We start from the raw sequence: 12,724 nt of genomic DNA, 5'->3' as shown, positions 1-12,724 counted from the left end.
GATAAGGGAATGTTTGTTCCCTTACCTTGGAGTCCCATTGTGGCTGCACCTGCGTTGGAAAGTTGGATAGGATTGAGCCTTTAGGCATGAAGGTACCAGATCAAGCATCCTTCCTCACAGCTCAGACCTATGTGTCTACTCAGAAGCAAGTGCCATTGTGTCCAATGCGGCTTACTCCCAGGAAAGTGTGCGGAGCAGCTTGCGCACCTCTTGGCAGCCCACTTCCATCTATTTCACCCCTGGGGGTACGCGCACCCCAGGCTGGGAGCCACTGGTGCAGGCAGGATTGCAGTTGGGCAGCACAATCCTATGCACTGTGTTCAGCTGGGCTCACTCCCAGGAAAGCGGGCTTGGGGCTGCAGCCTTGCTCCCTCTCGCCCTCCTCCCGGCTCAGCAGGCTGCACTTCGTTCCTCCGCTCGCAGGCGCCGCTCGGCCTCAGCTGCTGCTGCAGCAGGCGCGGGCGCCTTCCCGGGCTCTGCCCCCAGCGCACGCGCCCCGCGCACTGTCTCGCCGTGACGCAGGCGATGCACCAACCAGGAAGCCCAGCGCAGCCCCTGCAACCGGTTTCGCAGCAGCACCACCCACTGCGCCACATCACCCGGCAGCTGCAAGCTTGCGGCGCTGTCTCTTTAAATGGCAAGCAGGGCGGGGGGAGAAGGCAGGTGACGCCTCTTGCCATTGGCTGGTGCAAGTCGCTGCCGCTGTTTTTCAAGAAGCGGAAAGACAGAGAGAGAAGTGTAGGGCCGGCTGGGCGCTTTGCGCCCCTGGGAGCGCGCCTTAGTGCGCCCCTGCTTGTGGCAGGCTCAGTAGCAGCCGCCTGGTCCCCAAAGCAGCCAGGCTGCAAGCACCTTGCAGGCTCTGCACCCTCCTTGGCGCTGCCACCCTTCTGCCTCCAGGGCTTGTGCAGCTCTGTCCCAGCCCCTCTGCCAGAGCACCTCTAGCGACACACCCTCTTCCAGCGCTGCTCAAGCAGCCACTCGCTGCCTTGGTTTCTTTTTCCCTCCCCCGCCAGGTGCATGGCACATTCGCGGCAGCCACAGCAGGAAGGCTCTTGCCCTGGCACTGACGTGGCGGTGGGGAACTGTGGAGACATGAGTACCAGGAAGGTGGCTCTCATCACTGGCATCACTGGCCAGGTAAGTCCTGCCCTGCCCACCTCCCTTAGAGAGACCCTTTAAAGCAGAAGTTGGGTGAAGGAAGTGTGCCCCAGGAAGTTAGATGGGGGCAGTACACGTGTATTCTTGGCTCCTGAGCCCAGTTTGAAGCACACTTAGGAGAGCCTTGAGCACACTTGTACTGTTGGACTTACTTAGTATGTATGTATGTATGTATGTTTGTATGTATGTATGTATGTTCTGTCTGGAGACAGCAGGAATTGTTTGCAAAGTATGTGCTTCCCCCAGTGAGGGATGGTTCCCTCTCATAAAAATCTAGTATCTAATGCTGCACATATGGTGCAAGCTGCCTAACAACTGCTACATGTAAGTACCTGTTGCAGGTAGGAATATGCAAAACAACTTTTGGATGTGTAGTACTTAGGATTACCACCAGGTCTACTGCAGCACAGCTCTTGTGTTCTTTTAATAGCTATTGAAAGGAAAAACTTGTTGCATCCTTTTTTTAGCATAGTATATGCAATGATTACTTTCCAGAAAAAGGTGCTAAGACTTTCCAGAATCCACGTTCCCAAAACAGGCCTCCTGGTTGCTTGCCTGAGAGTGGGAACAGTCTCTGTCTGTTCAGTGGTGAAGAGAATGAATGTTCTGTTGCTCCTTATCACTAAGTAATTCACATATCCCAGGTTTAAACTTGATAACAGGACATCACGTCACAGATTCGGGCCTCAGCCATTAGTGTATGCAGTGAAGCTGCACCTGTCAACAGGGTTCCTTTTCTTCAACTACTAAATGTACAGAAGTTTTGGCCTGTGTTCTTTCTGGCATTAGCACTCTACAGTAGGGGTGTCTTCCCACCTTCTTGATCTTCCCATGTATGAACACATCTACTTGCCTAATTTTTTCCTTTCCATACAATGACCGGTTGTAAGTGCACTACTTCCAAATTTGCTATGCAGGCCAAGTCACAAAAGGGATTTTAAAAAAACAAGCTAACCTTTTCTCCTGTTTGATAATGATTTGGGGAGTACCAGAGGCTGGTAAGAGTGTTTCAGAAACAGTGTACACTTTCGAGCACTGCAGGAACAACCAGACCCAGATCATGATTTATAGCATCTCAACCAGTGGTAGCACCCACTGCCCGGCAGTGGGATCATGACAGGAGCTTCCAATGGCAACAAGAAGGTAGAGCTGGTGGGCAGAGTTCTAGCGCATGCTTTCAAGAGCAAGGAAAAGCTCTCCTGCTGACCCTGAGCCTCTCACTGACCTTGGAAGCTCCCGTTGCGGTCTCCAAACCCAGAAGTAACCAGTGATGACATCATTGCCAATTACTTCTGTTGGTACCTCTGAGGACAGCGCGATAGCAGGTGGGAGAGCGGCGTTGAGAAATGCTGGATTATAACAAGAAAAAGAAATATACAATGTTGCAAGATGTGAAAGAACAACGCTTTGTATTTGAACAAAGCGTCATTGTCCTTGCTTGTACTTTTCAATATCTTTAATACTTAAGAACAGCCGCACTGGATCAGGCCATAGGCCCATTTAGTCCTGTATCTCGGGGAGCACACAGGTTAACAAGAGACCTGCATCCTGGTGCCCTCCCTTTCACCTGGCATTCTGACATAGCCCATTTCTAAAAACAGGAGGTTGCACATATGCAACATGGCTTGTAACCCGTAATGGATTTTTCCTCCAGAAATTTGTCCAATCCCTTTTAAAGGCATCTAGGCCAGATGCCATCACTACATCGTGTGGCAAGGAGTTCCACAGACCAACCACACGCTGAGTAAAGAAATATTTTCTTTTGTCTGTCCATCTCTCCCAACACTCAATTTTAGTGGATGTCCCCTGGTTCTGGTGTTTTGTGAGAGTGTAAAGAGCATCTCTCTATCCACTCTGTCCATCCCATGCATAATTTTGTATGTCTCAATCATGTCCCCCCTCAGGTGCCTCTTTTCTAGGCTGAAGAGGCCCAAATGCTGTAGCTTTTCCTCATAAGGAAGGTGCCCCAGCCCCGTAATCATCTTAGTCGCTCTCTTTTGCACCTTTTCCATTTCCACTATGTCCTTTTTGAGATGTGGCAACCATAACTGGACGCAATATTCCAGGTGTGTCCTTACCATTGATTTGTACAACAGCATTATAATATTAACTATTTTGTTCTCAATACCTTTTCTAATGATTCCAAGCATAGAACTGGCCTTCTTCACTGTCGCCACACATTGGGTCGAAACTTTCATCAACCTGTCCACCACCATCCCAAGATCTCTCCCCTGATCTGTCACAGACAGCTCAGAACCCATTAGCCTATATGTGAAGTTTTTGATTTTTTTTGTCCCAATATGCATTACTTTACACTTACTTACATTGAAACGCATCTGCCGTTTTGCTGCCCATTCTGCCAGTTTGGAGAGATCCGTCTGGAGCTCCTCACAATCACTTCTGGTCTTCATCACTCGAAAAAGTTTGGTGTTGTCTGCAAACTTAGCCACCTCACTGCTCAACCCTGTCTCCAAGTCACTTATGAAGAGGTTGAAGAGCACGGGTCCCAGGACAGATCCTTGGGGCACACCACTTTTCACCTCTCTCCATTGTGAAAATTGTCCATTGACGCCCACTCTCTGTTTCCTGGTCTTCAACCAGGTCTCAATCCAGGAGAGGACCTGCTCTCTAATTCCCTGACTGTGGAGTTTTTTCAGTTGCCTTTGGTGAGGGACCATGTCAAACGCCTACTGAGTTGAACTTGACTGGGTGGGAAGAAATACTTTCTCCTTGCCACCTGATTGTAATGTAATATACTATAACAGATAAGAGGATGTAAGATGTTTATTTCTTTTCAGTAGCACATAGAACTCCACTTGCATGGCTCACAGAGATTTAGGCTAAGGGCCCAATCCTATCCAGTTTTCCACTGCTGGTGCAACCCTGCCAGTGAGGTGTGTGCTGCATTCCGTGGTGGGGAGGCAGTCACAGAGGCCTCCACAAGGTAAGAGAACATTTGTTCCCTTTCCTCAGAGCTGCATTGCGACAGCACCAGTGCTGGAAATTTGGATAGGACTGGGCCCTAAGACTCTGTTCTGATGGAAGGTGAAGCTCCTTGGAGTTGCCTTGTGATGAAATACACAAGCTAGCCACACGGAAATATCAGCCTTTTGTTCTCACTTGACATAATGGCTTGGCTTATTTATTGCAATGTTGACTTGGCTACTTTGGGTACTCAAATATTTACAGTTACTGGCATTGTGTACTTGGCATTTACAGTTATTTGACAATGTGTTAACACCTGCAATGTTTAAATTGAACAGGAAATGTACATTACTTTGTTGCTGGGCATCCGGATACAAGTTCCTAATCAGCATTACAAATGGGCAGCTAAGTCCTACCCTAAATTCTCCCCCTGCCAATTCTGCCATCCCACCAGAGTGCATGCTGCAACTGGGGGGGGGCAGTCCCAGAGTTGTCCTCCAGGTAAGGAAACATTTCCTGTGCTGCCATTGCTTATACTGCCCCCTTCCCAGCCTCAGTCCAACCCCCCTTTCTGTCCTGGTCTGTCTTCATCTGACTTACTGGCACCAGGGATTACTGATGGGCCACTGGCATGTGGCCACATGTGACTGTGGCCTGGCCATGCTGAATGGCATGTTATCATTTGCAACAGCCATAAAGGACCTTGCTCTGCTGCAACACTAGTTCCAGATGCACAAAGTCTCCATAGGATTGGGCTGTTGTCATATATTATTGGTTGGCAACCTTCAGTCTCGAAAGACTATGGTATAAGCCTACAGCACCCAGTATTCCCAGGCGGTCTCCCATCCAAGTACTAACCAGGCCTGACCCTGCTTAGCTTAAATGACAGTATCCCCCACCCCAATCCACAGATCTCATAGCTATGGTTTTAGTTATCTGTGGTTTGAAAATATTTTTAAAATTACAGGATGTTTTTCCTTCCTCCTTAAAAATGGATCACAGCACCTCAGTTGATGGTTCCCTCTCGCCCAGAGATGCTTCAGCAGCTATGAACATGGAAGAAGCCAACCAGCCCATCACTCAGGCAGGATGCCTCTAGATCTTAAAGACCGCCAACTGCAGATACTGTACTGCAGTGGTTCTCAAAATTTTAGAGGCCCTAGACTGGCTGCTGCCTGATTTATAAATGCCAAGGGGTGTGGCTATAATGGGGATTGGGCACCAGTGCTCTTTAAGTAGCAGCTTATTTAACCTTGATACCTTGTCAGTTTAGTGACCCAACAAAAATTGGGTGTTGGACCCACAGTTTGGAAATTGCTGTTATACTGCAATCCACAGTTTCAGGCATCCATGGTAGATCTTTGAACTTATCCCCCATGAATACAAGGGGGTCCTGTATATATTTATTCAAAATGCCTTAGATGTGAAGTTAAATTTTGTGTCTATGGGTCTGTCATATTTTTCAGCTGTATACCTAAGGGTGAATCTGAAGATGGATTTTGTGAGTGGAGAGGCAATTCTGCTCATGTGTTGGGGTGTACAGCTGCTGTGGGCATCCCCTCTGTCAATAGCTCTGTGTACCATCACATACATACACTATTTTTGAGGATCTTCTGACATTTGCAGTTGTTTCTAGCAGCATAGAGGAAGTGCCTGGGGGCTGGGGATAAGAATAGGCCCCCAGTTTGGCTGTACTTGCTGTAAGGGGCGACTAAACAGCCACCGGGTAGATGGGACTCGTTAGCCTGGGAAGGCAGCTCATCTGAGAGAAGGAAAACTCTGATCCCAAACCTCCACTGCCTTGTGGCTACATCCAGTTATGGAAAAGGCTTCAGGAGTCAACCTTGAGGCCAAATCCGGAGGCGGAGTCCCTGAGGTAGTTCATGGCTGAACACAGTCACGTTCTGGCAACTCCTGCGACGCTGCTGGAACCAACCGTATTGGCTTCTGCCTTTCCATTGGACCGTTTCAGTGACGTGGAGAGGGGGGATTTGCTGCATGGGAAACAGTCTATCCTCCATAACTACTTTACCCAGGCTTCGCACACTGGAGAGGACACTCTGTTCCAGAACCACCATTCAGAGCGCGATACCATAGTCTTCCGAGACTGAAGGATGCCAACAACAACAGAGGAAGTGGTGAGAAATCCCTGGATTTCATCTTGGTACTCTGGTTCTGATTTAAGTTTGTTTAACTGTATATCCACGAATGTAAAATGTAACTAAATGACCAGGCCTTTGAAAATGTTTGTGCTTTTCTGGTGCATTCACTGCAGAGCTACTCTTACCTGTTACAAAGCTGAGACTATTGGGAGCAGTCACTTTGAGGCAGAAATCAGGTAGTGAAGAGCTTGGGGAGCTTGGTACACCTTCTGCTGCCATCTCTCTGTTGTGTCCATCTTCCTCATTGCTGCCTGGCAGAAGCACTGTGGGTCTTCCTTCTCTGCATGTTGGATTTGAAAAAGGAGGAAGATGGAGAAAATGCTCTGCTGTTATAATCCTTGTCAAATCCAACCCCCAGAGGAAAAGTTCTTAATGCTGCTGAGTGGCAGTGGGAGAGGGGGAGGTAAGTGGGTACAGGGGCTTCATTTGGCACCCCACTTTGACAATCATAAATCCTGGGCTGCTCTGTAATGTCTTTGCTGAAAGGAGTTGGACGATACCCTATTTTAGATACTTCAGGCAGCAGTTTTGTGTGCTTTTACCTGGGAATGAGCTCCGTTAAACACGATGGAAATCATGTTCATATAATATGGATTGCGTTGTTTAGAGTTGTGTCTTTGTAATTGTAGTTTCTGTTTCGTTTCTTCACTATGCTTGAGTGTTTAGAAGATGCACAATTACTTGCCATTCTGGAAGCCAGAATGTTTCAGTTGGCACAGACAAAACAGATGTGGTACAATGATGTAAAATATATTTAGCAAGATATTACTTTAATATAGTGTTTTGTATATGAATTGGATTTGCATAAAATCTGGAAGTTTGTGAAGAGGTGAGCTAGTACATACTGTATGTGCTGAAGATGTTTGGCATGTAATAGGTATGTAAATATGTTTCCTGACCAAACTGGCGCTTCAATTCCAAGAACGCTCTGCAACATTATTTAGCAAATGTCAGTGCTCTTACCCTGGCTGTTATATCAAAGGTTTTTTGGCTATTTGTGAATTTGTAATTAAGCTACTGCTTTGAAAACCATAGGCCAGGCATATTACTTGTTGGATGTTATATGGCAGGTGTTAAAAAATTGTTTTAATATTTTAATAAAATATTTTCAGGCTGTATTCATCTATATTTGTAGAATAGTTGCAAAATATGTTCTTTGAAAAAGCCATTTACGTGTAAGGTTTGTTGCAAGGTATTAATAACACAATTTCTCAATGAAACACTGTTACCTAAGGTGAACACAAGGCTTGAGGGGACCTTTGGCAAACACATTCCAGTGGGGCCCTTGGTTCATGGGGAGGCTTACCTTGGTGGCGGTGGTGCTTCTTTGGAAGGCTGCAGTTCCCCCCCTCCCCATAATGCCCCACTGGTAGCCACCATTTACCCCCTACAATGCTCCAGAATAATGATATGCATAATGGCTAAGCTATTCATTGCATGGAGTGTACAATATAGATCTCTGATTTTTGGGGGGTCTTTTTTTGTAGTTAAATCTTGAGAGAATAGAGATAGGATGAGATGACACAATGGGCTGAAACTGCTGGTGGTGGTGGAGAGTTGTAGACAGTGACAAACTAGATAGACCAGTGGTCTGATTGGCTTGAGGGAGCTTCATATAATCAGTTAATTTGGGTAAGTTTTTAAGCTTAACTTAAAAGTTATGTTTTCATTCAGGAGAAATGGTTTTACTTTTCACTGCATCATGATGCAGGGAAGAACCAAGACAAATTAATGTATTTTTTTAAGCCAAAAGGTCACAATAATTGAAATGCATACAAACCATAGCAAAGTAGTAGAATACTATGCAGACATAGTCTAGAACAGTATTTCTCAACGTTTGTTTTCCGCTTTACCACTTCACCTGGTCCATGTATTGGAAGTAACTGGCAATTATGTCATTGCCTATTGCTTCCAAATTGGAAGGCCAGGCGCAATGTGACAAACACTGGTAAGAGGCTTGGCGCAGATGGGAGGACTTTTTTGAGCATGCAAAAGGTACAAAAACTGCATGTGGGAGCTCTGCCCACTTATCTGAGCCTTCTATTTACTTGTTGTATTGCTGGTCTCGTCACATGGCGAGGGTCTGAGGATTTTGCACCTACCACCGGACAGCACTCAAGCACCTCCAGTGGTATGAGTGAAATACTGGTTGTGAAATACTGGTCTAGAACAAATGTGTCAAACTTGTTTCATACAGCGGGCTGAATAGCATTCATGGCAGCTGCTGAGGGCCAGAAGTGACTTCATTGATTGGTTACTTTTATTGGCATAGAATAAGTTACAAAAAAATTATTTGTAAAATAATTAAAAACTGTTGCGAACCAACTTGCAGAAAAGCAGAAGTACAATAAATAAAATATTTAGCTACATTTTGTGTGCAGCTCTCATTTCTCCCATCCAACAAAGAACAGATAGTATCAAAACAGATCCTCAAGGATTTGATAGAAGGGAGAGTAAAAATTTTTAACGCAGATCATTATAATGAGAACAATGAAATAACATCTGCGATAAAGTCTCAGCTGTGATCAGATCACATGAACAAGCCTGAGAGCTTTCCAATGACTTATTGAATCTAGGACTCAAAACATTTGAGGGCATGACCTTAAACCTGGCCAATCTAAAGGCTCTGAGCACCTGAGGAGTAAATAAAATGTAAAGCTAGCTTGACCCAGAATCAGAGGGCTGTGAGAGCCCAAGATATAACAGAGAGCATGAGTTAAGGGCTGCAGCATGAAGATCTGTTTTTCAGTATCAAATAAATGGGTCCAAATGAGTTTAAAGGCAGCAGGAAAAGGTAACCCACCAATCAGGTCAAGCGATAGGCCAAGTATCTAATTTTTTGTAAAAAAGAATTAGGCCCACAAAAAGAATAGCATTAGCTAGAATATTTCTGAGCACAATATTCTGTTCCATCTCCTAGCAAATCCTTATCTAGAACTTCAAAAAGTTAAGCCAGGTCAGGGATTCAATCTTCTGCAGGCCTGCTTCAAGGTACAGTGCTGCATAAGGGCTGCAATGAGGTACCGTAAAGATCTTGTAATGGAATCTGGATACCAAATAACAATCGTGCCGGGAACAATCGTGTCAGATGTAAGAATCTGCACCACAGCTGAGATATAAGAATTACGCCAGGGATTAAAAAAACCACAAGGTAGCTTGTGCCAATAAATTACTAGAGTGAGATGTCCAGTTGTGGCTATAATGGAACAGAATGCCAAGATGTTTGAATTCTTTAACTTGTTGGATTGCCTTCCCCCCAAAAGTCCAAGAAGTTTGTTTCCATTGAGAACCAAAAACCATAATTTTGGATTTCCCAAAATTCAGTTGCAGTTTGTTAGAGTTTAAATATTCTATACAAGAATTAGATGCTTCAAACCAATTTTTGTATGGGACATTAATAGCATGTTGTCTGCATACAACAAGAGGGGGAGTAGTAAATTGCCTAATTTGGGAGGATGAGCATCTATCATTTGAGGACAAATGAACAACCAGGTCATTAACAAATTAAACAATGTAGGGGTCAGGACACATCCCTATTTAACTCCTAAATTGTTATTGAGTCTGAAATCTTCCTGTATGATAATTTAACACAGCAGCTAGTCTCCGAGTAGAGCCTCCTGATTCAAAGTTGCTTGTCTAGGCCTAAATTCTTGTCTAGGCCTAAATTCCCTGTCAATAGTGTCAAATGCACCTTTCAAATCCAGAAGGGCAATATAAAGATGGTAACTTTTATCTGTATTTTGTCTTGTTTTTATTTTTAATGTTTGTTTGTATTTTACTATGTATTGTTTGATTGTTAACCACCTTGGGTGCCCTTTAGGGAGAAAGGCAGAATATAGGTCTAATAAATAAATAATTTTTTAGACCTAGCATACTTGCATAGGTCTAGCATAGATTAAGTGGGATAAGGCTAAGCAGTTGTCCAAAATGGACTTACCAGTTATAAAGCCAGCTTGTCCTGGACCAAAGACATTGTTTTCCGTCAACCACACAGATTGCTTTTCCAAGAGATATTTTGCATATATCTTGCCCAAAGTAGATAGCTCCCAGGAAGCTTCTTACCACCTTTTTTTTTTTTTTTTTTTTTTGTAAATGGGCATAATGATTGACTGAGACCAAGAACTTGGCATAATACATGAGTTATTATGACTGTGAACAGGTCTGCCAGAAGCAGAGCCCACCAATCTGGATCAACTTTAAATATATCAGAGCAGTGGTTCTCAAACTTTTAGGGCTGGGACCCACTTTTTAGAATGAGAATCTGTCAGGACCCACCAGAAGTGATGTCATGATCGAAAGTGAGATCATCAAGCAGGAAAATTTTTAACACTCCTAGGCTGCAATTCTACCCACACTTACTCAGGAATAAGTCCCATTGACTATAATTGTTAAAAGCGTCTTCATAGTTAAAAGTACATAGCCTGTTAAAAGTACAGATCTGTGACATTTCTTCAAACGCAGTCGCATGAAACTGCATTCTCCCCTTCTTTTTAAAACCCATATTCTGAGGGTGGGGGAGATCAGTAAATCCTGAAGGGCTTCAAAGATGGCAGTGGCGTCAGAAGGGGCCTTAGGCAAGAAAAAAGTAGATTGAGCAGATACTACTGAATCCAAACACTGTTTTAAAAACTCCTTAATGAACTTTCATCCTAAACAATTTTGGGAAGAAAAGCACTGGTAAAATATGACACATCCTGAGATAAGGTAGGAAAAGAGGTTCTCAAGAGCAAAAAGGTACACTTAAGGGAAGGTGATCACTAAGAAAAGGTTCTTCCACTACAAGTTCTCTTACAAATAGCAGCATGGGGGTGAGATCAAAATATAATCAATTACACCAGTAATTTTCAACCAGTGTGCCTTGGCACACTGGTGTGCTGTAAATGGTCTGTAGGTGTGCCACGGGGTTGGGGGGGGCATTTATTATTAGGTCTGTTGAGGAACATTAGCCCCTGCCAGCAGCTTGGTGTGTTAATTATCAAAAAGCTGATGGTGTGCCTTGACAATTTTAGCATCTTGTCAGTGTGTCCTGAGATGAAAAAGGTTGAAAATTGCTGAATTACACTGTTGGCTTGTCTACATATAAAAGTAAAACCTCCTTGATCACCCACTTCTCTTAGGCTGTTAAGCCAAATCAAACCCCACCGCATGGTAAATTTAGTTAAGACAATGCCAGTCTCATTAAGCACTTGGTCCTTTGAATTGCATTCGAACAGGCAGTAATAAGGAAGTTCTGAATCTTCAGTAGAATTGTACGATTAAAAAAAATGTCATGGTCAGAACCAATTCTCACATTAAGGTCCCCAAAAACAAAAATGTAAACTCCTTTAAATCTGTGTTCAAGATCTCCCGTGATCTAATTAAAATAGTTCCATTATGGTTTGAGTTGAAAGGATATATACTGTATGTTAACTACTAAAACATCCCAGGGCAACGTCATCAGTTTAACAACCTGTATCTTACAGTGACTATGAGACATAAAAATAAGACCCACTGAAAAATGTGACAAAAGACAAAATGGCCAACCCACCAGAGGAACAGCTCTTAGTTACAGAGACTTAGTTGTAGGTAAGGAAACAACATTGTACCCTTCCAAAGAATGGAATATTTTTCCAGGAAAGGTGTATATGGAGCCCTAAGTTTGGGAGTCCAACCCACAACATTCCAGGAAAGAAATCTAATCAAATCAGAATCTGTTAAAACAGCAGAAGGGACTGTGAGTCAATCCACATGATCGATGGGATACAAGCTGTTGGTCAGGTCCAGTTCTAAAGAATCAGATTGTATAGGATCCACACGTCTAAGTGTCTGTGACAGAATTGGGGGAACTCCAGCCAACAAATCTAGATCTTGCTTTGGGTGAACTTAATTAGAAGGTGGTTTTCATTGTCATTGCTGGTAAATGGAAATGGTTGCATTAACACCTGTGTCATTATTTCTGAGTATGGGGCATTATGCCCTTCCTGGACCTTTATGTTTTTATATTGACTTTGATCCAAATAAGTTAAATGTGTGGGTCAGAATTGTGCACAACATAGAAGCTTTTTTTGATTGTCTTTAACTGCTGTTAGCAGTCACTTATGATCCTGCCATTGGGTTGCTGTCTTAGAACTAGTAGTCATTTGGCTGGAAAGGCAGAAGGCTTTCTGTTCTTTGTATGAAATTATCTTTTATGTAGGTTGTATAACTGAACTCTTAATTTTTTTCAGTTTGATTATATCTCCTTGGTAATGTAAGTGTTGTGAAGACCCCTTCACAACTACTGTAGAGGTAGATATACAGTAAAGATTTAGAGCTCAATCCTGAGCTTGCTGGCGTCCGTGTGCACTGTCACAAATATGTTGTAAGGTACGTCAGTGACAGTTACTGCCGGGCTACTGCCTGTGCTAGCCCAGTGGCACCTGGTGCTGGCCTAGTGCCCAGCTAGTGCGGGGCAGGCGCCCAGCCTGACAAGCCGCGGCATGGTAAGTGGACGCAGGAGG

At 44.1% G+C, this 12,724-nt stretch overlaps 1 protein-coding gene across 1 annotated transcript in view; it reads left to right on the top strand.

Moving 5' to 3' along the window:
- The first annotated feature begins 549 nt into the window (after window positions 1-549).
- The window catches only part of GMDS (GDP-mannose 4,6-dehydratase), a 398,350-nt gene continuing 386,175 nt past the window's right edge, over window positions 550-12,724 (top strand). Inside the window, exon 1 of the mRNA XM_066624912.1 lies at window positions 550-1,137. Coding sequence (XP_066481009.1) covers window positions 1,018-1,137 — 120 coding nt within the window. The 5' untranslated portion in view covers window positions 550-1,017. The remainder of the gene's footprint in view (window positions 1,138-12,724) is intronic.

Source organism: Tiliqua scincoides, chromosome 4, assembly GCF_035046505.1.
Source record: "Tiliqua scincoides isolate rTilSci1 chromosome 4, rTilSci1.hap2, whole genome shotgun sequence".
NCBI lineage: Eukaryota > Metazoa > Chordata > Lepidosauria > Squamata > Scincidae > Tiliqua > Tiliqua scincoides.
Note: the sequence above shows the minus strand (reverse complement) of the source record. Positions and strands in the feature narration are given on the sequence as shown.